Source organism: Halictus rubicundus, chromosome 18, assembly GCF_050948215.1.
Source record: "Halictus rubicundus isolate RS-2024b chromosome 18, iyHalRubi1_principal, whole genome shotgun sequence".
Classification (NCBI taxonomy): Eukaryota; Metazoa; Arthropoda; class Insecta; order Hymenoptera; family Halictidae; genus Halictus; species Halictus rubicundus.
Window position 1 is genome coordinate 1924927 of NC_135166.1, and position 26167 is coordinate 1951093.

General features: G+C 47.8%; 1 protein-coding gene across 1 annotated transcript in view; it reads left to right on the forward strand.

Moving 5' to 3' along the window:
* The window catches only part of LOC143362850 (neural cell adhesion molecule 2), a 268549-nt gene that overhangs the window by 233471 nt on the left and 8911 nt on the right, over positions 1-26167 (forward strand). Inside the window, exons 6-8 of the mRNA XM_076803333.1 lie at positions 22771-22922; positions 25609-25753; positions 25850-25980. Coding sequence (XP_076659448.1) covers positions 22771-22922; positions 25609-25753; positions 25850-25980 — 428 coding nt within the window. The remainder of the gene's footprint in view (positions 1-22770; positions 22923-25608; positions 25754-25849; positions 25981-26167) is intronic.

Consider the following 26167-nt stretch of genomic DNA (forward strand, 5'->3'; position numbering starts at 1 on the left):
TCCTATCGGCGATCCGAAAGCATCCTACCATGGGAGGCAACGAGACGTCATTCGAAACTCCAAAACAATTCGCGGCAACATCGCGGCTGCCAATCTGGCGAAGCTTCGCTCGAGGCGGTAAACCGTCGTTTTAAAAAACCGAATTTTTCTTCTAGTTTTAGTGATTCTATTCAAGTAATTTTCTTCTAGTTTCACGCGAATTTTGTTTTAACCCTTTGCACTCGGCACTATCATCAATGTAAAATTAAATGTTTCTTCCGTCTTACAATATTTTCAATTTATTCAAACGAAACTGATCCGATTTCTACATATGGTATTTGAATGTTTAGTAATCTATTTAATACAAATATTGTAATGTAACAAATATTTTGTAATATTTTTTGTAATTTCTTTGAAATAATGCCACAACAATTTCTGGTGGTGCTTCAGAGTCACCATTCGAGTGCCAAGGGTTAATACCGTAAGTAAACGTACTTCTACAAGTCTCGAAAGCCTAAGAAGGAGAATAAACGGTCCCTCTTTCCCCTGATCCTGCGAAACAGTTCGATCAATCGATCAACATCCCCTGGAATTAACCGGCACACGAACGTGTGCTCGATGTTCGAGCGTCATATTCCGGGGGTAATTTCCAGCCCGTAAACGACGCGGTCATAATTCGCAGTCGAGGGGACGTCGAGCCGCGGGTAGATCGTAAAGATCTCGATCACGATCGTATTTCTAATCCCTATCATCGGGCCCGTTCACCCGGTGAAAGCACCGTAACAAGAAATAATAAGTACACACACGTCAAACCGGAATCAAGATGAACGGATAAGATCTCCGGTGAATAGAGGACCTCCGTGGATTCCCCTAGGAGTTTCCCTGGCCACGAGATCGGGGCCATTTTCCAGTCGTGATGCGTAAAGGAAACGTCGCGTCCATTAAATGGTGAGTAACGTCCACGGGGGTTCTCGCCGACGCTCTCCTCCCTAGAAAGGAAATTCGATTATCTCTATATAGTGATTTAAAATATTCCCAGATGACGTGCCGTATATCTTGGAACGGCCATTATTTCCGGCCGACCGAGCCCGGTCCGTTTGGAAACAAAGCGCGAACTTATATACCGTTTATAACTCCATATCGTTCGAGCTGATGGTTAAGGGATGCGATATCGCCTGATGGGGGATCATGCTCGATGATGAGATTCGAGGGGTTGATATACCGTGACACGCGTATTTTTGCACCGAACAGGGGACGATCGCACCGGCTCGAGAAGGAGGGTGCTATCGCGATGGTCCCTTTTCAGATTTAGGTCCCCGGTGACATAACAGCGGGGAATATTCAACCCTGGTTGCTTTTATTAGAATGCTTCCGGCGATCCTTCGCGTGAAGGAGTTATCAATGACAACCACGGACCGATCAGACAGCACAAATTTTCTAATGACCTTCAATCGTAGTTCGGCTCCGTACTTTGATCAGAGAAGTTCAGAAAATTCTTTCATCTGTATTCCGATGCTTCGTACTGCTCCGCCGGTGGATTTCCCCAGTTGTCTGTACAACTGGAAACGCAAAGAGCCGAAGAACGTTAACCGAAGAGTGAAGTTAAATAAAATTCGAGTAGACACGTCGAAGCTGTTTGTTCTGAATATCAATCGGATTTTACCATTGTTTGAAGGGCCGGGATTGGAATCAAAGTCGATGTAAACTTCGTTGCCCAGCGAGTGGAAACTTCATCTCTGTCGGTCGGCAGGATATTTTGTTCCCGGGCGTCGGGGAACGGCCAGCTGGAGAAATGACCATTGGCTTTTCTATTATCCCGATAAACATCTCGGCCGGTGATGGCTTGTCAATAACCGAACGCTATCGCGAAGACGTAGACGCGATAGAGAGAGAGAGAGAGAGAGAGAGAGAGAGAGAGAGCCGAGTTCGCGTGTGCTGGCCTACCGGTCCGCGTATTTATTGTATCGATAACCCCGTGTATCAGGAATCAATCTGTATACCGGCCGCGTTCAACGTGTGGCAAATGCGTGCTCCTTCACGAACAATTGATTTTGTCACGTTGTTCTGTCGGCAAACGTATTTTTACGGAACGAACGATTGTACAATAAACTACACTATAACTTGTATTAAATATATGGGATGATCTGACAGAAAAATGTTTCCGAAAAAAAAAATTGATCAGTGTCCAATGACGTACACCAGGCCTGGGCAACTTCCTCCCCGCCGTCGCTTCTCGACCTACCAGTGTGTAAGTTACCCCACCACTGGGCACTTTATTTTACCCCACCGTGCTTCCATGTCTCCTGGAGACAATGCCCCCTCCTTCTACACTCCATAGGAGCATGGTGGGGGGCCCCAGGAGTGGGAAAAGGACCCGCTTCTGGCTCGCGAGCCACCGGTTGCCCAGGCCCGGTTAACGACACTGGTGTTCAATAAATTTTGTGCGAAGATTTTGTATCACGAGTCTGACTGGACACCACAGTGCCAGGACATCTCGTTCGCAGGAAGAATAGAACCGCAGGGTCCGTGTTCAATCCGCAGGAACATAAAAAAATGTTCGAGCAGCAACAGATGCGACACCGGCGCGATCTCGCCTGGGGATCCGCGAGTTTCCTGCGAGCCCCATAATGAATTCCCCCGCATCGTAAAGATGGTGCTGCTGCACACCGTCGGGGATGTAATGTAACACGAACGAGCAAGTACCGCGTAGGACTCGGTCGTCCTCTCTCGACCGAGTTAATAAAGCCGACGTCATACATCCCCCTCGGTGTTCCTTTTACTATCCGAAAGGACGATCCATCCTGGAATTATCTTACGGCGCGGATAACGGCCGAAGAGCCACACTAAAATTCCGTAGGATAAAAAAGCTGACCATTCATTTGAACGAGCCCGCTTAAGCGTCTTCGCGGAGGGCTAGTTTATCGCATTCACTCATAAAAACTTTTACCGTGAGAGGCGGAGGGGTGGGGGTGGGGGGCTTAATCTTGTCCTCGTGAGAACCGGGGGCCGTTAGATCGGCCCGGCCACGTGCCCCGTTCGTGATAAGCCGAAATTTATCCCCGCGTAACGGGCACAAAAAAATCAAATTCTTCGGGCACCGATAAGAAGACGACGTGCGCAGGCCAAACCCCTCCGCCGCGCGGAACGTGCCGGCGTTCGTTAGGTCGTTGGATTATCATAACGTCGTCGGCAGCGCGCGCGCACACGCCACCGCGTTATTGTCAGCTCGTTTCGTATGTCCTCTGCGCTATCTGCCCACCGATACACACGCCCCGTCACCGCGAAATTAACGAATCGCCCCAGCTTTTGTCGCTCCTGTTCTCTAATTGCACCCGCACGATTTTCCCACAATTAAACGAGTGATCTACACTTTTTATGTCTTCTCGGTATAAACCTCGCAGAACTGTGGTGGCAAAAGGTGGAACCTCATTCCTGTCCAATTAATATTGTGACGTATGTCTCATCGACACGGTCAGGTGGACTGTAGTGGTATCATTATTCAACTTCCGTTTCTCGCAACTGTCTCTGAAACAGTCTACCGCGCGTAAAGCTCCGTCTGACGATCAATTTTCCAATTATCCGTCTGCCCCGAATCCCGTTTCACGGGAATTCCCGTAAACGCGGCAATTAGGCGAACGGTAAACTGTAATAATAAAGCATTCGTCCGCCGCAACGGCGGAGGATATACCGGATCGCGAACCGTCTTACGTTCAGTAAAAGAGTGCCATAACCGTTCGCCGAAGCCTGTTTTACAGGCGAACGAGGGGCCCGGAATAATAAAACATTCAATCGCCAACAACCCTGGAGAGATACTGATCGCGAAGCCTCTTATGTTCGGCGGAGGACTGTCATATAACCGTTTTCGCCGTGAAAACAGTGAAACGGTTCGTGAATAAACGATCCCGGTGTTCCGAACGACTGTGCGCGCATGTAGTGTGTACACAACGTTGAAATCATCGGCTGTTTGCAATGATGGAGTAATCGTGCAAGATGGTTCCCGCACGATGGAAGCCGTGCACTTTTATAATTCATCAGCGACGGGGGACGGGCTCGAACAAGCGAGCGACCTCGGAAACGCGGGGCAAATTCCGGCGTAACACGCGACGCGAGTTAATAGCTAATTATTCCCGATAACGGTGAATTATCGAGTAATTATGCGTGTCGCGGGGCAGGGCGGAGGGTTCGCCCGGGATCAGAATACGCTGGCCGTTCTCAATTACGACGATTCCTATCGGGAGAACCGCGAAATGAGAAACCGACGGTAACGCGACACCTGCGAGTCCGGTAGTGTGCCAGGACAAAATGGTAAAACACTTGATTTCTCTATATATGTCGCCAAGACCTACGCGATAAATGTCGCGGTATTATCCCCACTCGCCGAGCTCGAGAGGCCTAGAACGCCTCCTAGGACTCCTGGACGTGTCCTCGACATATATCGAGAATTCACTGCATTTGTGTCGCAGAATTTCAATCGGCTGGTGTAATTGGTAGAGCAACAATCGAGCTCGAACAATTCCGTAAATTTTTCAGACCGCTGCTTTTATGACGAGCACGTTGGCTTTAAAAACATGGGTCGCGTGCCGCTGCAATGGCGAAACCGCGATAACTTCTGAATACGTTAGCGAAAACGGTTTTCTTTGAATCGGCGAGCTAGTTGCAGCGCGAACTTCGGTTTTCTCGACAGACATATGCGAAAACTTTTCGTGTTCGAATTAATTGGAAAACACGCGAACGAACCTGCTTGCACACGATCGAACAATTACTTACTTTCTGCTGTATGGTGGGAGAGATTTCGCATTTTTACATTGGAGGTGTGACAAATGGTTTTAATTATTAGCCGCGGCCGTGCGGTGGTTAAAAATTCGAGAATTCGTCGTGTTATGTGCTAACTTAACTCTCGAGTTATAGGACTATTTCCTGGTTTATTTATCAATTCTTTTAAACTTATTTTTGGAGGTACTTCTTGTAGATACTCTATTTTTTACTGTTCCTAATGCAGCAGCACTTCGTTTAATTTAATCGCCAGAAGCTCAGTAATTAAGCGACGATTTTTACATTCTGGGTCAAAGTTGACCCACGCTTCTCGATCGTAGACCTATTCGATTCACTGCGAAACGTATTCGAAGTCGCGAGATTTTAACCGCACAATATTTTGATTCCATTCGTAAACTCGTAGTGCTACTAAAATTTTTACGTTTATAAAACCGCAAGCACGGTCTCATAAAAGTTTAATGCCCGCACATGCAACCGCCGAAAAACGTGGAACACTCCATTTAGATTTTTACTTTATTTCGCGTTCGATAAACTAAACTCGCCACAATTGTAACGTTATATTTTTCATTTTAACAAAGTACTGCCGCCGTAACAAAACAACATTTTCAATGGACCATTAACATGTTTAAGCAATTGTTCGTTCCATTTAAAAGCGTAACAAGCTCCGAATTTTTCGTCGACGCAAATTCATAATACACGTCGGATGACATTGACAACAATGTGGATATTCATTTAATTACGCGAAAGCTGCGACACACCTTTTACCGTTTAATCAAAATCAATTGATATTACAGCGTGCTATTTAAATATTAAATATTAATAACGACAGGACTTCAAGCTTGACGAGCGTTCAATGCAGTTATTGTTTTATGATGTTCACCGAATACATACAACTATAATATTCCAACTGTTGTTACGTTAAGTATACACGGACACTGAGCAGGACCTAGTTAATTGAATCACAAAAGTTTCAATCTTCCAGTTTCGGTTGTACTAAACAAACTATTTACCCTTTCCACTCTCCCGGTCACTCAAGTATAGTTACTACCAGTGGCGGCTCAAGTCGAGCGGGGGCCCCAAGCGGCAAAAATTTTGGGGCCCTCAAGCTCAAGTCGGAAATAAAAGTTGCAAGGAAACTCTCATGACAGCCTAATCGATGAAAAGAAATATCGAGCACAACAGAGCCTATTTCGCTTACGACCGAATGCTTCTCCTCGAGCGAAGCCGACAACTGGAACCCGAAAAGGCCCTAAACGCGAGCATTCTTGCAGGCTCTCGGTCGTTTCGGGAATCGTCGCTCGTTCGGCAGAATAGAGCACAGCTCAAAGTTGTCGGTGGGTGGTTTCGCGCGGGCATTTCCATGGGGAGAGGCGACGCGACGTATCAACAGGAAATCCATCTGACCGAATGGCCCGGGCCGAAATAAGAAAGCATCGAGCTGCATTGAGAAAACGTCGTCGCCCCCCCCCTCCCCCTTTTTACGGAGAGTATATTCCTCGACGTCGTCGCGCAACGATACTTTCACCCCGGCGAGGAACACCGGAAACGTATTATTAACTCAGAGAGTGGCAAGGTTGGCCTGAATACGGCTCGCGAAAAACCCCGCTTCCAACGGCTGCAGCTTTTGTGTGCACGCCCATAGAAACGCGCATAAAGAGACGCGATGGCTTATTTTGTTCTCTCCCCGTCCCCCCGGCACCCTCTCTCGACATACCCACATAGCGCTCCACCCGGGCACACCACCCCTTCTTCTTTTCCTTTCTCCCTCTCCTTTCTTTTTTTTTCTACGCGGCGTAACGAGCCACGCGTGCTGCGCGGTCCGATGAGACAGAACTCGCGCGCGAGTTCTCTCTTCTCTTTTTTTTTTCATCCCCGTTCCCCACCCTTCCAACGGCGCCGCACGAAACAGATCCCTTTGAACGTTTCAACGGTCCTCGGAAATTCTTCGCTACAGCCTCTAAAGACACACCGGCGCTGAATTAATTTCACCCCCTACGCCCCCCGACCTCCCCGTCCCCGTACCCGTCGCCCCGTACACCCTTGAGGTGAGCAATTCTTTATTTTGAAACGCGACGAGAGATCGCGGCGACGACTAAAAGCGCAATTCCGTGAAACGTGTTCTGACCGACTGTGCTCGCAGAACAGTGCGAGGGGACGGGGGTGAGTTCACCTAAAAGCGGGTTGATTAAAGAAAATTCTTTTCGACGTCGCCGGCAAGGGGTTCCGAAACTCGACACTTCGGATAGAACCCCCACCTAGGTCGCAAAGGGTTGGATATTTTGAGACCAAAGCGCGGTGAGACCTTCGATGGAAACTGGACACTTCGGATAGAAACTGGACACTTCGGATAGAACCCCCACCTAGGTCGCAAAGGGTTGGATATTTTGAAACCAAAGTGAGACCTTCGAATTACCCCCACCCCAAACCTTTAGCACCTGTTATACGTCATTACGATAAGCTGAATAAGAGCGCGTCTGTCACACAGTCGCAGGTATAGTGAAGAATGGCGAATAATCGTTCAGTCAACATTTTGAAGTTCAAAGTCTACAAGTTGTATAGAGTTTTGTAGTATTGCTCTGTTATGTTACAATGGCGTTCCAGGCTTGTTAATCTCCGTCCTCGATCGCTATTGGTTCAACTTCGCGGTAGCGTTGACACGAGATTGAAAGGGTTCCGAGAATGGGGCTCGCTACGTTACAAATATGAAGTTCCGAGCAAATTGGGTTTAAAGTTACCGTGCAACATGTGTATCTAAGATAACACGCGCTCCTCGTCCTGTCTAAATTTCACGAAGGAACACTTCATTCTGTCTTCGGTCATTAATATAGTGTGTAATTTGTAACGCAATGGAAAATCGATATAGTTAGTACGCGCGTAGCTCGTTGGAAGCGTGGCTGAAGAGAGTAGGCCATGAACAATTTGAGTTCGTAATCAACAAAGCAGTAAAGGACGTAGCCTGTTGAAAATATGTCGAAAGAAATCCAGCAGAAAATCGCACGCAATCTGATTAGCGTTTGTTATCTCAATTATTAAAACAGTCAGCGTGCGAGATCAAATTTCACCGCGATTCCTCGACGTGGTTGGTCAAAATGCAAATTAGCGTGAAAGCCTGAAAATCTGAATTTCCAAACCGGGCGGATCAAACGTAATCCTTTTGAAGAATGAAACACTTTTTACCGAGACGTACGAAGAAAAAAAGATTAACAGTTTCTGTAATAATGAAAATGGGGGCTGCAGAGAACCTGCGCGACAGAGTTTATACGGTCATAACACCGAGGGCGAAACGGACATTAAAATATCCGCTCGAAAAAGAGGATATTCCTTTATAATCCGTGATTGGAGATGAATTCAACGTTCATCTCTCCGAATCAATATTTCATGCCGGTAGATTATCAATTTTCCTTTATCCCGCAGCGATCCTTTTAAATCGTCGCTCAAAATTTCTCTCTGTCTCTGGTACCGCTTTGATACGTGAAAAATCTGATCCGGCTTCCGGCGAATTAAACCTCAAAATTCTAAATACACTTCAACAATTTAATAACTGCCGACCGCTTTGTGCGCACCGATAACTCCGCGAACAAGTTGTACACGGTCCGGTCCGGTCCGGACGAAAAAGTAATTTCGGTAAATTAACTCTCTTCGATTAAACATTCCTGGTGTAACATCGTGAAATCGTATTCGACAAGTTCAAAGTCCAATTTATACGTCCAAGCCAGTAATCCGAAGGACAATCTCTTCAGATTTATGAGACCGCGCGAATTTTCTCGATTCTAACACTCGGCGCGACAACAATGTAACGTGACTCTTTTTGTTGCGCGGTTTCGCCGCGTTTCTCTCGATGAGGAACGAAAGCAACGCAGAGGCGTTCGTTGCGCGAAGACAATGGCGGTTGCGAAAGGCGCGGGAACTAAAACTGTATTTAATCCGCGACACATCCCCCACCCCCGACCCCTGTGCCCCTCCACAGCCGCCCCTGGACCGGTGATACAGTAAATGGACTGTACGGGTGGGGTCGCGACTGAATATCCACCGGCCGAGAAATTATGCGACCCTTTGTTTTCAGTTATACCCGGTCCGGTTGCTCGTAATAGATTCACGCTTAAACTATACATAAGTACACCCATTTATCGCGGTTTACAGGAGCTAGCGCACGCCCACGCGCGTCTACACACGCCGCTGTCGCTGCACGCCGGCCATTTGTTCCGAGCAGTCGTCGCGGACAAGTGAAACCTGCCGGAAATTTTCCCACAGGCTCGTTTCCGCCGCAATTTTCGAACGAATTATTTTCATCAAACCCTCCGCGCAAAACTCGCGCCTTTTCTCAACACCTCGTACTGGTTTCCACGCAGTTGCGACAATTAGAACTTCTTCGTCCTGAACAGCCTCCTAGCAGGAAACGAAAATTTAGATTTAGCTGATTTTCTGAGCCACACAGTTTTATTCCGATATAAGACGAATGTAGCGGAAAATTGTAAAGTGATATACCGTAGCGATTTTCTTATTTCGAAATAAAAAGCGCCGCCTTATATCGGAATAAATGCACATATTGACGGTCCACAGTTCGCAGAAACCTTGCACACATTGTAATAACTAAAGCTATGAAACCGTGAAGCTAAGGGTACTCTTAATTTCCTTTTCTTTTTTCAGCGAACCAGATAAGGTATCGTTATAAAATTTCGCAGACTCGTGTACATACCTTCAAACTAAACTCATGCATTTTTATACGTTATCATCATCGAGATCAGTAATTATTCACCGAGGCATCGGACTGGGTAAAGAACTTGCTCCCTGATAGCTCGCATAATAATTACCGCCTGAGGTCGTCTGAAAGCAAAAACTTGACACAACGTTAACACGGTGTGCTCGCAATTAACCTTTGAACCACGGAAACTGAAAAAGCTCACTTTTGTCCAAGCAACACCGACATGCAAACAATATCCCCTTTGGTACTGACTTTTCACCGGCAGCATTTCCTCGCTGTGACTTTGACAGATAACTCGTAGGACACGCGAACTACATGTTTACGGACCGCGCAGCAAAAACGCATACTGTTCGGCACGATCGGCGACGAATCGGCAACGCGATACGACGCGACGCCACGGGGGGATTCTGCACGCGGGGCTGAAGAGGGGAGGAACGCGAACTGAGAACTCTAATCGGCCGTGAGTGCCATTCCGAAACGGAATGCTCGAATCCCACGCAAGAGAGAAGAACGAACGTCTCGGGCTCTCCTCAGCCGGGTAATTGATCGGCGGGATCCAATTTCGCTCGCATAATGAAATTCAGCCGGGGAAACGGGACGGTCCTCCCCCGTGGTATGATCGCTCTTATTCCATTTTGGTACGTCTTTTAGAGCGGTTCATCCGACGGCGACGCTCCCTTTGATGAAACGCGACGAAATAACCAGAAGCCGGAACTTATTCGCCCCCGAGGCTCAACACGCTGAATATTGAGTTGATTTAGACCCGCCTCCCAGCCGACGGCCTCAATTTTTAGGCCATCTGCCGCGCGAATGTACCAACCCTATCTCCGGCTTCCTGCTCGCGAAAGTATAGTTAACGGTACGTCGCTGACTGCGTTGTAAGTACAGTGATTTCTCTATATATGTCGCCGAGGCCTCGGACGCCGAATGTAAACGTGACACGGTTCGAGTATGTCTCCTAGACGATACATGACGCTGGCAAGATCAAGTATTTTTCGGTAATCTGCTGCCCGATTGTCTCAGCCCTCCGCTATCTCCGATTTTCTTCGGAACGATGGATCAAGGGGGTTCTTGTCGGAATCGAATGAAAGGATTTGATTTCATTGTTTCCGAGGTTCGAACGGCGACTATCGCGTTGATGCACCTACGTGTTCTTGCGAGCCTCCAGATTGGATCTCCGGGTGATCAAAAATGATAAACGCTCCTCTTTTATCTCCGGGATTTTTCTCGAACGTGGAACGTTCCTTCTACCGGAATTGGCAATGCGAACTCGAAGACGGGATCTCGTTGCCCTCGAAGGTTCCACTTGCGACTATTGGGTCGACTCGGGGACTTTCCTGGGCCCGCAAGCTCGATTCTCGGTGCGATCTGAAAGCAAGGAACGGTAAATCTAGGTCCCACTTCTCGTTGCATCGAGACAGGGGAAGAGAACTGCGAAACAAGACTACGTCGATTGTAGAACCATCGAGTCTATTTAGGATCGTTTCCGTGTCATCGAGTTGAATTTTCCGAGGAGATCGATACCAATGAATTTTGAGTTCCTCCTTTCATTGAAATTTCTTTCTGTCGTGTAAGCCGATACTCGACGGTAGTTACCTTTTGATTGCGAGTCGAGAGAGAGAGAGAGAGAGAGAGAGAAAAAACGACGACCCTCTTTGAGGAAACATAACGAGAGAGCCCAGAAGTTCTTTGTCTTCCCGCTTGGAACGGAGCCTGTTGAGCTGATTCGGGACCACTCGCGAATTTCCAAGTTAAATTTTTCAAGGATAGACGCCGGCAATGCATTTCAAAGTATTCTGCCTTTTGTACACCGCCCTTGTCGTGGAAATTCACGACGCGCGGCAGATTCGGTCGCCAATCATCGGGAAACCAAAAACTTTATTATACGTCTCTTCGCGTTTGTCCACTCTCCATTATTTAAAAGAAATAGATATTTTGGAGCCGCAATGTGGACTAATTGACGAACGAAAAAGATAGAAAATGGTTCCCTGGGATGAAAGTTGCGACGCGGGACGCGACGGTGGAGGCAGAAAGAGAAAAACGCGGAAGAGAGTGTAAGAATGGCGGCGCGAACGCGATCGAAGTCGCGTCGTCGTCGCGATTCCGGCCATCGGCGGCTCCTTATCCAGAGAGTTTGGTTTTCATTCGCTTTGCAATTCAATCCGTCGAATCTCGCGGGATATTCCCGGTCCCTTTCAGCGTTCCCGATCGTCGTCGTTCCAACGGCGACAACGTCGCACCGTTGTGTTCGGGATCGCGACACCGTCCGGGTTATCCTCGCGCCCCGAGGCGGCGAATTAATGATTCCGGGCTTCCTCGGAGCCTCGGAGTATGCTAATTCCGCTGGATTCCCAGTCTTCCAACCGTCGTACCTGCCCTCGAACCGACGACGAGACAATTGCTCCGAGGCGTCTCTCCGCGAGCCGAGAAGATTCTTTGTCTGCGGGTCGCATACGTAGATCTAATTTTTCCGAAACTAGCTTCTTAACGCGGCTGATACGACGTTGCACGGTTACTGATACAAATTCCCCGACATTACACTCTTGTATCTCCTGATGAAAATTTTATCTTTACGCTCTCTCCCTCTCTCTCTCTCTCTCTCTTTCTCTTTCTTGCAGGTGTTCATGGCGGAGCTATTGAATTGATAAGGTTTCTTTCTATTTTTGACACGACTAGACTGCGAATTTTATGCATTTATGACAGAACCGAGACGGTATCATTTCCAGCTTATTGAAACTCCAGAACTACCGGATGAGTCAAAATGACTTGCTCCTAATTTTCTCGTTCAGAGATGTTGGGATTACAACATTTTTTAATAAACTTCTCTGTCGAAGTACCGTGTCTGTATCTATTGAAATTCTAGAAACAGGTTTCTCAGTGTCCTCGTGACACGGCTTGATTTAATAACTCCGATTCGTGATCGTTCTAGATCCAGAATCTTCTCGTCGAATCGGAGCGCGCGCGATCGGTCAGCCCGACAGTTTCGCCGAATCGATAACCGAGAACGAGGAAGCCGAACGATCCTCGGAAATCAGTGGCATCGTGTAACGAGCAGGAGTCTTCATACTCCTCCGGGAGCGAGGCAGCTTCCGCGGGAGCAGTTCAGGTTCATATAACTTTCATTTAAGTTGAGTAGAATTTTCCCGGAGCCACGTGTCGGTGGTAGATCCGCTGATGCAAAAGTAACGAGGCCACGGAGGATCTTCGGAAACAGACTGGATCCTCATTTCCCCCGATCTCGACGGATATCCATCTCGGACTCGATTCTTCCGGATGCAGTCTCTGAACCATTCCACCCACGCAACTTCGACGGCTGAGCCGAATTTCCAATACGTAGAAAGCCCGAAAAAAAATGTTTTCGTTCGTCGCTCCTCGGGAATGGTTGCATAAAAGAACCTGAAATCAGCCATTTTTGTATTGCTTGTGACTTCTCATTTTTTAAAGAAAATAGGGGATGGTACCAACATCTTGGCTCAAGCATCAAGCTTTGTGAGAAAGAAAAGAAATTTCTATGAAATCTTCAGAACGCGACGTTTATCGTCCAGGACTCGGCGACATGTACAGAGAAATCACTGTACACACAACCGACACAGAAGTAACAATAATTTAGAGGCACGATGGAGGCTGAAAAACCGCGTTTCGGCCGCATTAGGTATTCTTTTACGCGCGAGCCCGGCATATGAAGCGGACGCGGCGCGTCGCGGCGCAACGGCTCGCGTTTCATTCACGACGTTTATGTTATCCGGGGTATTTCACCGGGAACAGACATTTGACGGCCGCGAAATCGATTCCTGTTTATACCGGGGGAGCGGCGGTCCCGGACGCGAAGTAATGTTTCCTTTATTCGCGGACGGGGGATGATTCACGGCGTCCTTTGGAACGTGACGCCCCGCGTCGCGACGCCGCTGCTGAATAGACGCGTCGCACCGGCACGCTGCCCTAAATTCTCCCACGGGAGCAAAAGAAAAACGCGTTTCAGGGAAACCTTAGACCCACGCACACCGAAAGAAAGTCCGCCCTCGGGCGACAGAGAATTCTCCTCGACTACAGGGTGTTCCACAGAGGGTGTCCCTTAGGGGTGTCGAAAATGCATCGTATTTTCGTCCGTATTGTTTCAACCGTCGATGAAACCGATTCGTATGACCGAATATCGTCTATCGGAAAACGCTACGAACTTTTGTTACAACTCAATATTGCATGGTCGCAAATAGCAGAAAAATGGCCGCGAATAGGAGTCGAGGACACCCTGTATACACGGACATTTGCGAACAACCGGACGAAAATACCTTGCCTCGCCCCGAGGCTACCCGGCACACCTATCGACGAGCCTTTTCACATCGAAGGTGCTCGTGAGTTTAAAAAACGAAGGGCCGGAGAGATACCCGCCGCTTTTTCGTGAATAGAATCTCTTTACCTCGGCTGGAAGGCGGGACGCAAGTGTTCGAGCGCAGATCGTTATTTATTTACAGTATTTCGTTTGGTTTACGGGCACCTCAGACATGCCCCGGGTGGTCTATGCGACGAGGAGGCGAAGGATAGGAAGTTCACATTTCAAAGAACTGGATAGAGAAATCTGTAACAGAAGACTGCAATGTTAAAATTTTGAATAGTTAATCATCAATGATAGACCGAAGAGAAAGATAAAAGAGGTAGTTCAATATCCGAGCGAAGAATGAAGCAGTTTGCAACGAGGAGACCTAGTCGAAGGAGAAGATAAGAATCGTGTAACACAGGATTACAGAGTGGTTAGGTGGTCTTTTTTTTCTCTCGCACCTAAGCCTGCACGCGTGTATACGTGCGCGATATATTATCGAGCGTATCCCGAGACGAGATCGAAGGATTCTCGCGAGGAAACTTGACGAAAAAGTGGAACACGGATTGATCCCCGCTGACGCAACGCAGAAGTTCGCCGGGCGATGAAGCAAAATCCAGTTTCCCGTAACAACGGATCCCCCGAAGAGCGGCTCATTTTTTTCCACCACGGATCCCCTCTGCTAGTGTTTGCATAATGTACGTGATAAATCCTGTTTCCAGGATCGCGGATTAACGGCGGACGATCTCGTCGCGCGATGGAAATTCCGCCGCTTGTTTATCATAAACCGTTTCTATCGGCTCTCCGAAGATCGAAAATCACCGCGGACCGGCGGTTCTCCTACAAAAGCTCGAAATCAACGCCATGGAATCGACGGAATCGCCGATATATACCGGTCTACAGAATTAAACTTTCATCAATTAATTAGAGCGTTCAACGGTTCAGTCGGCACACGCTCCCCGCCGGTTTATTTTCCCGCCGGTGTTTATCCGGAAATTACAGTAATTGCCACATTTGCTCGCAAACATTCCGAAGAACCGGCGCAGTGTAAAATTTACTGTCCGACTGGCGACTGCGTTTATCCCGATTTTTAGCGACTGCAAACATGGAGGTCAGAGTTAGCGTTTGTGATTTCGGGACAATATTAATTTTTCGAAGGGGTGCAACCCTTGGAAAATTCGGAAATCCGTAGGAATTAGGTGGATTCGAGAGGTTAATCTAAACGGCAACGAGGGGCCTAAGCGCATCGGCGAATCTAATCTTCCGCCTCTCGGAATGGTCTCGCACTGCTTCGAACCGATGGCGGAAGGTTTCGAGCGCATCCGAGGCACCCCGGCGAGGTCGATTTCTCCAGGAGCACAGAATAAGTGGCCCCGTTACAGCGCAATCTCGCGTAACGCGCGAAGGGACCGAATACGTCCTTGGAAAAACGTCGTTTCCATTCCTCCTCTCCCTCGGCCACTCCGGCGGCCCATCGTTTCATCCAATTTCCCCGTGTCTCCGAGAAGAGAGTAGCCCGTCCACGACACGACTCGCGGCGGCAGCGGCTACCACTTAAGTCGAAGTGCTCGCACGGTGTCCCCGACACCCATGGGACCCATCGTAGGCCTCGGAAACCATGGCCAGGCTCGTCCATCGCGGCACCGATCCTCCCACGTGTCTTGCCCTTCGAAAATGTCAGCAACCTTATCCCTTAGGACTGTCCCCCGGCTCGTTAACCGAGCTATTCCGTTTTTCCACGAATATTTAACAATTTTTTGTCAAGAGAATTATCGCACATTTCGCATCGCCATTGCGCACAACTGTTTTCCAATGTTTGAAATATATTTGTGATTTTTTCTGTGGAAAAATAATCAAAACTACGTGAGTTATACAGTAACGAGCGAAACTGAGCCTACACTATTTGAAGCAACATAACTTTTGAGATATTAGATCAAATGACTTGAATTTTGTTGAGAAGTTAGAAGGATTAGTTTATTAGACGAGGTGTAAAAAATTGTTGAAAACAATTCGAACTGGTCGGAATCGCAAAAGAAATAGTAAAAGTTGGTTTCTTCAGCTTTTTTATCTGAGCCTGTATTGAAAATTTAAAGAATGTACTTGATTCGCTCGAATAAATTATATCCATGCTGAAAATTTCACCGATATTGGTTAATTCGTTTACGAGTTATAAACGATTAAAAGTGCGATTTTAAGTGGAAAATCGTGAAAAATGGCAATTTTTCCACTTTTAAGCGTCTATAACTCGTAAACGAATTAATTTCTTTTGCGATTCCGACCAATTCAAACTTTTCTCAAAAATTTTTTACACCTCGTCTAACAAACTAATCCTTCTAACTTCTCGATAAAATTCAAGTCATTTGATGTAATTTTTAAAAAGTTATGCTGCTTCAAATAGTGTAGACTCAGTTTTGCTCGTTACTGTATATTTTTAAAAACACCGGCTTTTCTACCGATCGGAAATAAAAAGGTACAAACGCGGCCATCGAAAGAAATTGAAGGAAAAGTCCTTAGGGAAAGAAATCAATTTTCATGTAATTTCCCTGTCTTGTAATCGGCAGAGACAATTTTTCTGTCGCACAAAGTTCCGCGGTCGAGTCAGAAATTATAATCGGAGCGTTCGTTGAAATTCGATCACGACCGCAACCCCGCTTTTCGCTTCGGGGATCGTTAATGACGAAGTAGGTTAGGCGTGTCCCGGAAAAAGCCATAACGCACAGGGTTAAAGCTCGGAGTTGGACGTTTATCGTGTCAGGGATCGCGAACGATATCTGAACGGTGATTGGCCGGTGGGAACGATCACGATCCGAAAGTTCCGCGGCCTCCACGACGGGGCCGAGAGCTGAGTGTCTCAGTCATTTTCCGTTCGGAACTGGATATATCGATCTCCATGCGGCTCGGAAGGCTATTAAGGGTAATGGCGTATCCGGCGAGTTCGGGGCTCCGGTTCCCGCGAATGCGCCCGGTGAATCTTCCTTTTTTACTTCCGGCCGTGTTTGTGCGGCCAGTGTATATAGACGGTGGTCCGAGTTGAAATAAGCTTCTTCGAGTCGATCGAATCAAATTAGTTCACCATCATCGACAGGACCACCACGGAACAGGACCCAACAGGTCGATAACAGGTCCCGCTGAGCGGGGCGTTCCCATTGGCCGAGCCGGAATCCGTCTCCTGTGACTGACTAAGGAATGACTCGTTAACGAAGCCGCAATGATCATTTTCGTAACGGAAAAAGTGACAAATAAGCTCAGGAATCTCGAGAAAATAGGAATTTTGAGGATATACATTTTTGGGACACCCTGTAGATCACAGGTGCTCAGAAAGTGTTAAGTTTTGGTAAAGATCCCTACGTTTAACACTAGATTTACGGGACCCGTCGAAATGACGGATTCTAATATTTTTAATTTACGAATATCGAGATTGCAAAGATGCAGCCATGAGCAATTCTTTTTGAGGAATTATTAAAAAGATGGCCACACATTTTGATAGATACAATCACGTTATTTTTGTAAAGTAACGTAAAATAGTCATTTTTAGTGCTCCGTAAACCTAGTGTTAAGGGACAATTATGTTTGTATATTACGGTAGTAAGTTGCGTTGTGTAATTCATAGCGAAGATTCGTCCGATCGCAGGCCAGCGTGCGCCACTTATCCGACAACGTGGAAACTTATGCGACCGGTCCAGCATCGCGCGAATTACGCGGGTAAAAGCTCGCGAGTCGTACAGCGCGACGGAGCAGCTAAAATTCCATTTGAACCTGTCGCACACAAAGACTCATTTGACTTCGGGAATGAGCGCGTGTACCGTACCAAGAGCGGCCATAGTTTTTCCTCGGAAAAATTACCGTGAAAAACCTCGGGACGAAACTTCTCTCGTTGCGCGCGCGCGCGCACGCGTCCTCGAATCTCCCGTTTCAAAGAGCGTCTACATTTCACGAGGACACATCGGGAGGCGGTCGTTGACGAGCCACAGCGGCCCGGAATTGCGGTATTAAATTTACTTTGGTCCGGCAACTCGTCGCGAGAGCCGCAACCGCCGCCGCCGCGCGTGTACATGCGGTATCGCTCGACGGAGAAGAAAAAAAACCCTCGGCTTAAATTTCGCAGCGGGTTCAGACATCGCGGGCCGCCGCGGCCCGGCCAGGCCCGCCCCGATGGGGCTACCTCGCGCCGCGGCGTTGGGTTTCATCGCGAGGAACCGCTTTTGTCGCGAGCAGTGGCCATTAACCGAGTGCACCGCGCAAAAAGGAGGAGCAAACATCGCCGCAGACCTGGCTATCCAATCGACCGGCTAATGTCTAACGCTAGATTTACGGAGTACTAAAATTGAGTATTTTACATTACTCTATAAACATAAGAAGAACGTGTCTATCCAAGTTTTTAGCCACTTTTTAAATAACACATACCTAGAGAAATAAATTTGTTGAGTACCTCCACACAGATGGATCTTCACAATCTCAACAATCGTAAATTAAAAATATTAGAACCCGTCATTTTTACGGGTCCCGGAAACCTAGTGTTAATGTCCACCGGAAAGTTCTGACCGCTCGTAAATCCTTGTTCCAAAATGCTGTTGTTGGTCGCGTTGCGACGACTTTAGCACAACCAGGTGCGAGAACCCGAAAATCACTGTTACCCGACGGTCGGACCGGGTCGGGCCGGGTCGAGTTCTCGGAAATTTCGGGATTCTAGAATATACCGGGATTCTCAGATCCCGAAATTTTCGAGAACCCGTCCCGAACTGAAATTTTCAGGTCCTAGCACGCCTCTATTAACAACGTATGGAGATTAGGACACTAGAGGTAGCAGACCAGCTACGGATCTCAAGGTCGCGAGTGCGAGACGCGCTTGTCTTTTTCTTGAAATCTTGTTCATTAGCTTTTTGGAGTGTACGGTAATCAGGAGACAGATGGGGAACTTTCCGGTAGACCTAATATTTCAAATATTCTATTCCGTCGCCAGTGGCGGACCACTCCGGCCGGCGTCCCTGCTGAATTGCGGCCGGAACTAATTTACATGACTCGCATCCAGCTAATTCGGTCGGTCGATAGCCCGAAGGGGGTAAAACGATGTTTACTTTATTACGTAATCACGAGGAAAGCCAATATTGACGAAGCCGTAGATGCTGGGTACTTCGTAGCCACCTCGACGACTCTTTTAAAAGCGATCGCGGCCCAAGTGATTTCGCAAGGCGCCTTAGAAAATTTCATTATTGAAGCCGCCGCGAACCGTACTCACGGAATATCGTCAATACGATCGAATAAACGGTACCCTTGTGCGTCGCTGTTTACTTCTACCATACGAGTCATTCAAGGTTCGCAACATCATGTTCGGTACAATCAGTTCACAATTTCATGGTTTGCTCCGAATCTCTCGAAACACTGAGGGTTACAGTGCGAAGCAAAAATAGAAGATTCTCTTACGGAATTATTTCTAGGGAGTACGAGTGTCCAGAAATAAGTAAAGCGATACACTATTCTTGCGCTAAAAATGTGGAGACGATAATGTCCTACTGACGTTCGTTGACGAGCAAAATCGAGGCTCGTCGCGGCATTGTTCCTGGCCTCGACTATGACGGCCGTATCGCGGAAGTTTGTTGTTCGCCGCCTGGACAGTATCGCGGTCGGTTCGCGACATTTCGCGTGTAACTTTTCCTTTTGTGGCAGCGGGACACACGGTCGTGATCGAGTTACGGGGCGCGTGCACGCAGAAAACCGTTCGCGTCCGCCGGCTTTGTCCGCTCGCTCGGTACCGGCCCCGTTTGTCGACCTGGTAACTCGCCGTGTTAACTTTCCCGCTGAATTCGCGCCGCGATTTCGGTCTTTCTTGCCGTGGCCGCGAGATTGCAGCAAGAAGTTTCCGACGCCGGCCTGCAACCGAGTTACCATAACTTTCCGAACGAGGTTACAGCGGGACGTCGACGCGTAACCTTTTTCAATGTTGCCCTCTGGGGCCTCTGTGTCGCCGCGATCAGAAAGTCGTGTCGACTTTCTCAATCCTCCCTTGCGAAGAATCAGAATTACACTGATACACACTTAAGTGTCCGCCGCTACTCCCCTTCCAATTCCAAAAAGCTGGGACCTCGTACTAGGATTTGCCCGAGCCTGAAAATTCAAAAACTAATGAAACTCTGAGGATATGCATTATGCAATTTTTTTACTGCTCAAATTCACTTTAAGGGGGTGAAATCGATCCTTGAAAATTCGGCTACCTTTCGATTTTTTAACAAATATTTCACGTGTGATACATGCACGAAAATATCGTCAGAGAATAATCAGAAATTCTCCGAGTACAATGGCATTCTTTATGTGAACTGCAAAATCATATGCTCGTCATAAATATACATAGTTCGAAGCGAACTTATCAATGGTCTGACCATAAACCGGTATACGCTACTGATTTGATCGGTTGTTGATTGATTTGACTTGTTTAATTGTGCACACGCCTGTTTCGTTTGTTTAGGCTTTTTTTTTAATATATCTGGCCATTGTTTGACGTACATTATTTGTTCGATTGGCCGTCAGGTTGTATAGCCGTATGAATCGTTTATGAACTTGTTTTAATTGATTGGTCACATTCTCTATCGTTTACCGAACTATGCGTTAGCACGGTTTATGTTTGTTTAATCATGGCCGAACAATTCAATTGTAACAGGAATAAACCAATCTGTATTATTCAAGTAAGTGAACGATGGTGTATGGAACTTGTCATTACACAGAAACTCGTTCCATACGTCAGACTATACGCTGAGTTATACTTCTCGTTCGAGAGTACGTAGGCGCGCTACTTGTCAGATCGTACACAAGCTTGTACCACTTGTTTGAACCGACGTTGACGCAGGCTACTTGTCTAGTCGAATCTAATCTGTGCTACTTGTCGCGTCAGACGTTGATTTATGCTACCTGTCCGACGAATCTGTAGCTCATACACTGCTCGCCTAATCCCGCCAAGATCTACTCCGCTAGTCCGAGAATGCGTTCGCACGGGACTACTACTACTACTCGAACCGTTCTCTCGTTCCCCTAATTCAATCCGTCGCGTTTATTGCGCGAAGACTGTAATTTCTCTGGGATCAAGGTACACGGTTTCTTTGCATACGTCTCGCAAGAAGCTACGGCGGTATTTTATTGCACCGTGTCACTCATAAATCCTGCCGTTCCGCAAGACATCCTCGTAACAACGCGATCGCAAAGCAACAATGCCTCCGGTGCTCGCCGACGTCTTCTTCTTCTTCTCCGCTGTAATTGCGTTCCATTACAAAGGGAACAAGTCTCTGCGACCCCCCGCGCGTTGAAAAACCTTCAGAGTCACGTGCAAACCGAGACGATTTAATTCCTTCTGCCACGGGTTCCGGCTCGCGGCCGACGAACAATAAACGCCCGTGCACCGGGGCGAGCAAATGAAAGAATTTTCATAATTAATCCTCGCCCCGTTACGTCCCCGTGTAACTGAACGATAACGTCGCCCGGCGAAAATTAAGCGTCCCGGCATCGTCCCGGCCGGTTTCCTTTTCCCCGTGCTTCTTTTCTCGAGCGACGCCCGCGTGATAGTCGCGCGTGTATAGTCGCCGGCGCGACAAATTGACATTGATAAATTCTCTTTGTTATAAAGCGATACATCATGCCCGCGCCAGCCCTCGGACCTCGCCAAGCGAATCGAGTTATTCAGAAAATTGCTCGTCCGCCATTACCGCGTCGCGAACGGTCAACCCCCCTACCCTAAACCGTCTCGAAAACTCGACGTTTAACCTTCGTGTGGCTACGAATGTAGCCGCTTACGAGGTTCGATAAGGAATATCCATGGCTCCTGTCGAAGCCCTGACAAATCCCTTTAGAGCCCCGTTAATTCCACGTCCATTTGTCTTCGGTGGGCATACATGTAAGAATTGCTTGTTAATTCTAATTAGACCAACGATAGTAAAAGAAACATCAACGTGGAAAAGAGCGGAGAATAGAGGACACGGTGAGTACAGCAGAGATGACTGAACTGTTTAAACAATGTACGACGAGTTCGAATCGTTCGCCATTGTTCGTATTCATTCGCTCGACGACGTAATTAAGGCTGTTACATCGGCGCACAATATGTTCTTCTATACCTTTTACATTATTCAAAAGGTTTTATTTCGATAATACACCGTCCGATATCTGGCACACAAGTAAACCTTTATGCTCCGGCAGAAAACTTTCCCTTGTCTGGCCGCGGATCGTCCCATTCTACTTATCTGTGCTATTCCACTTGTTTGGATATCCGCCTATCTGTTCTACTTGCGCGACTACAGTCTCCCAGTTCCGTTGGTCCGTCCACGGACTATCCTAATCTACTTATCCTGCGTCCCTTTGCCGTCCGATAACACATCGACCTATTCTACCGATCCGTCCGCAAACTGTTGCTTTCTACGCTGTTACCCTCGCTCTCTGCGTTCGCCTCAGGTCTCATTGTTTGCCGAGGACCTTTATGCAAATTCACATTTGCATAAACCACTTCGCAAAGTCCAGAACAGGGACAAATTTATTTGGCTGCCTGGCTAATTCTTCATACCTGGCGACCGGGAACGTGTTACTCGCAATTTCGTTCGTCCTCTGTGTCTACAATAACTTATTATTTCTATTTGCATGTCATTCGCTCCACTCCCCTAATTTATCGAATTACCACCCCTTTCTGTTGCTCCATAATCGTATGCATGACAAATAATTGATAAATTAAACGATAGAAGAGAGACGTCTCCGGTTCTCTTTTGTTTTCATTCATTACACCTCAGATTGCACTAAAAGTGGCAAGATTTTTCGTTTTCTTGTGTTCGAGGTTATTGCGGCGATCATTCACCGGTGTTTAGCCGCGGTTTCGCGCGGTTGTTGCACGCGGAAGCTCCATCATCGTTCCGAGTCGCGCATTAATTATCATAACTCCTTCGTCATCGTTTTAGTCGGTCATTCGAAGCGGCAATTTCCGTTCATACATTTTCGTTTCGACGTGACACTGATACCACGTGAACGAACGTTCTTGCAGTCAGCCCGCTCGACGTCAAGATAATCGGAGCGAACCAACCGCTGTCAGCGGGCATGAAGTACGAGCTGGTGTGCACGACTTCCGGTTCCATGCCCGCGGCCAATGTGACCTGGTGGAGGGACAAGCAACGTTTGGTCGGCTCCGAGGAGACCGTAAGTAAAACTGCCGAGCGAAAATCTAAATCGCACCCTCTCGACTCCCTGAAACGTAACAACATGATACCATATATTAACTATTATTGTAACCGGTATTATAACAGTGTTCAGAACCTTTTTTAGTCCCCGAGGAGGGACAGAGCGTGATTAATCACTCTTAAATTGCTCGCGGGATCCTTTCGATTGGTTTTTTGACTTTTCCGCGGTACGTCCGTCGGTGGCTAATTAATTGGCGACGCGTCGTCCCACGAAGCCGCGGGCCAATTTAGCTTAATTACGCGGCCGTAACGAGAGCATGCACTCGACCGCGCGGAGTATAGGCGGGGCGTTATCACGTCACTGGCTTGCTACGATTTAAATTATTCGTCGTCTAATGGCGCTTTCAGCGCGGCTTAAGCCCGCGATAACGACATCCTCGCACGCTATCGCGGGCGGGAGGGGGGCCGGGAAGTGAACGCGACATCGAAACCATGCGAGCCATGCGTGAGCATCTATCCAACGGGCTCCTTCGGGCGGCCACGCCGAGATTACAAATTACGCTGAGTGCACGCGCCGACGATGCTAAATCGAATCTCATTGGTACGCTCTCACGGCGATCCTTCTACCGCGTTCCACCTGGCCAAACCGAGGCGCGATACCTGCAGCCCGTTGCACCAGCACATCTTCCCCGCCTTCCGTTCTTGTTTTCTTAAGGGATTGCAACCGCTTCGTGAAAATGGCTCGCTCGATTGATCGCTCCCCGTCTCGCCAGACTGCGGATCCTTGTGTGCTCGTGGCGTGATCAAATTTGTAAAATACCACCACCACCACCACCACCGTCCGTCACAAAAATTTCACGCTGCGTCTGTCACCGTCGCGCGGCATTACGATTCGTGGCACCAGCTCGACGAAATTTTCCTCTTACGTGTCACGTCTCTTTCCAGTGTAATTTACACAATATTTACCGACTATTCTGTTCTAACTGTCTCACATTTATCCGGTCGCTTGTTCCCCATTTTTATTTCACGTTCCTCGGAGCGATATATTTTGTCGGTTTCGATGGAACAGAATTCTTCGGAGACTCGGATGCTTTTGACCGGCTAATGGGAGAAGTTGTTGGCCAGGGAAAATCCCACGCGAAGTACTGTTTTTTAATTAACTTATTCGCTGTCATTGTTCCTGAAACAGCTCCCGCAGGTACGCTATTTTCTCGAATAAACGCGGCCCTTTGTGCGAGATATTTCTGAAAACTGTAACAATGTTAAAAACGAAGTTCGCCGGCGAGTTTGAACATTTTTACCAAAGGTTTGCCGCCAGACACAATAGAACATGTCTCTCTCTCTCTCTCTCTCTCTCTCTCTCGCGCGGTTACAGCGGGAAATATTATTAAATGTAAACCTTTGTTCGAAATTAAAACCGGAAGTTATTCAACGTTGGAATACGCGAACAAGAGGATGCGGGTCTCGCGGAAATACCGAACCGTCGCGGGATAGTTTGCGATTTAGAAGTATCGCGATTCCGATCGGTCCATGCGATTCCAGCAGCCCGGAAACGTTTTTTGTCACGCCTAACGCCGAACGTTTCCGCGTCCGCGCATGTCTGTCTGGTTTCGCCGGCTTATCGCGGAGCCTTTGAGAAACTTTCATCAGCAATATCGTCCCCCAAAAGATTGGCCGGAAACGTCTATCAATTCAAACAGGAAGTATTCACCGAGAAGGATGCTTGTTGCGAGCGTGTTAGGCGGAAAGGAGGACGGGTCGGGCGAAACGAAACTTTCCAAACTGCAAGATTACAGGAAGAAGAAGAAGTAGAAGAAGAGGACGACTACGAGCAGGAAGAAGAAGAAGAAGAAGAGGAAGAAGAAGAAGAACGATCTCGTTTCCTCCGACGTTCTCTCCTATAGATTATAGAAGCTCCCCGCCCCGTGTTTCTTCTTACGCCTCATCCTCTTTTGTTTAACTTTCTTATGTAAGCGGCACGGAAAAGTCTTATAGAATGAGAAGTATCGGCTTTGGAACAATATTTTCTCTGTTTCCTTTCCGGCGCACACTTTTTTCCCCGGCGACTTCGGCTGCCTCGCAATCTCCGCGGCTCAAATATTTATATCTTGATTAAGTAACGCGCTAACGCGAAAGGAATCTCAACGAGAGAATGAACATTTCTAATTTACAAGATGTGCTGAGCGGTACACGGTGAACGTCAGACGGATGGAATTACCATTTTGTTCGCCTACGCGGATAACGCGTAATTCAAACGGCTCCGGCCCCCGGCCCGACACGGCCCGGGGAAAAAAAAGAAGGCGAAGACTTTAACGAAGCCACGGTAATTCCAACCGGAGACCCAGCAGCCTCGATACACGCGGGTTAACGATAACATATTGCTATATTATCGTCGGGATAATGGGAAACAGTGGTGAGGAAGTTTCCCTGCCTGGCCGACCGATAAATCACGAGATACTGTTCTTCTTCTTCTTCCTCGTCTTCTCGTCGAGCCGTTGTTGCCGAGAGAAACCGTGGAAATAATTAAATCATCGAATTCCCAAAGAACTGGCATCCATCACGGTCATCCCACGGCCTACGGTAGTCAATAATGATCAGGGAGGAGTACGTGCTTCCGCGAATCCCCCGCTAGCTTTCATTAGGTGTAGAAGTATTAGGGCTACCCGTAAGTAATTGTTTGTTCCGTGTTATTATTCTGATTGCAGATTTCCAGCGACGGGAACACGACCACCAGCACCTTGTCCTTCATGGCGACCAGGGCGGACGCTGGCAAACACTTGTCGTGCCGGGCTGAAAACTCGTTCATGGGAACGAAGCCGATAGAGGACGGCTGGAACCTAGAGATACACTGTAAGCGTATTAAAGACACACCCGAGACCACGCCGGTTGGCTGTGCGATCCGACACGGTTATTACGCCGGGACTTATTGACCTGTTCGATTCGCAGACACGCCCGAGACCAGGATACAGCTTGGCGCGTCTCTCAACTCGAACGCGATACGGGAAGGCACCGACGTCTACTTCGACTGTCTGATCCAGGCTGAGCCGCCCGTCTACAAGGTGGAATGGCGGCACTTGGTAAACAACCAATACTATTTCATTTGGTTTCGGCAAAAGCTAGCAAGCCTGGGAATTTTCTTTACGAAAAATAAAAATGTCCTACTGTTCCAAAAATATTGTACTATCCTGTAAAGGGTGCCTTTTCAAGCAACTTTTTCCTTTGCGAGAATCTTCTCCGCCGCTCCGTTGAGGAGTTATCAACGAA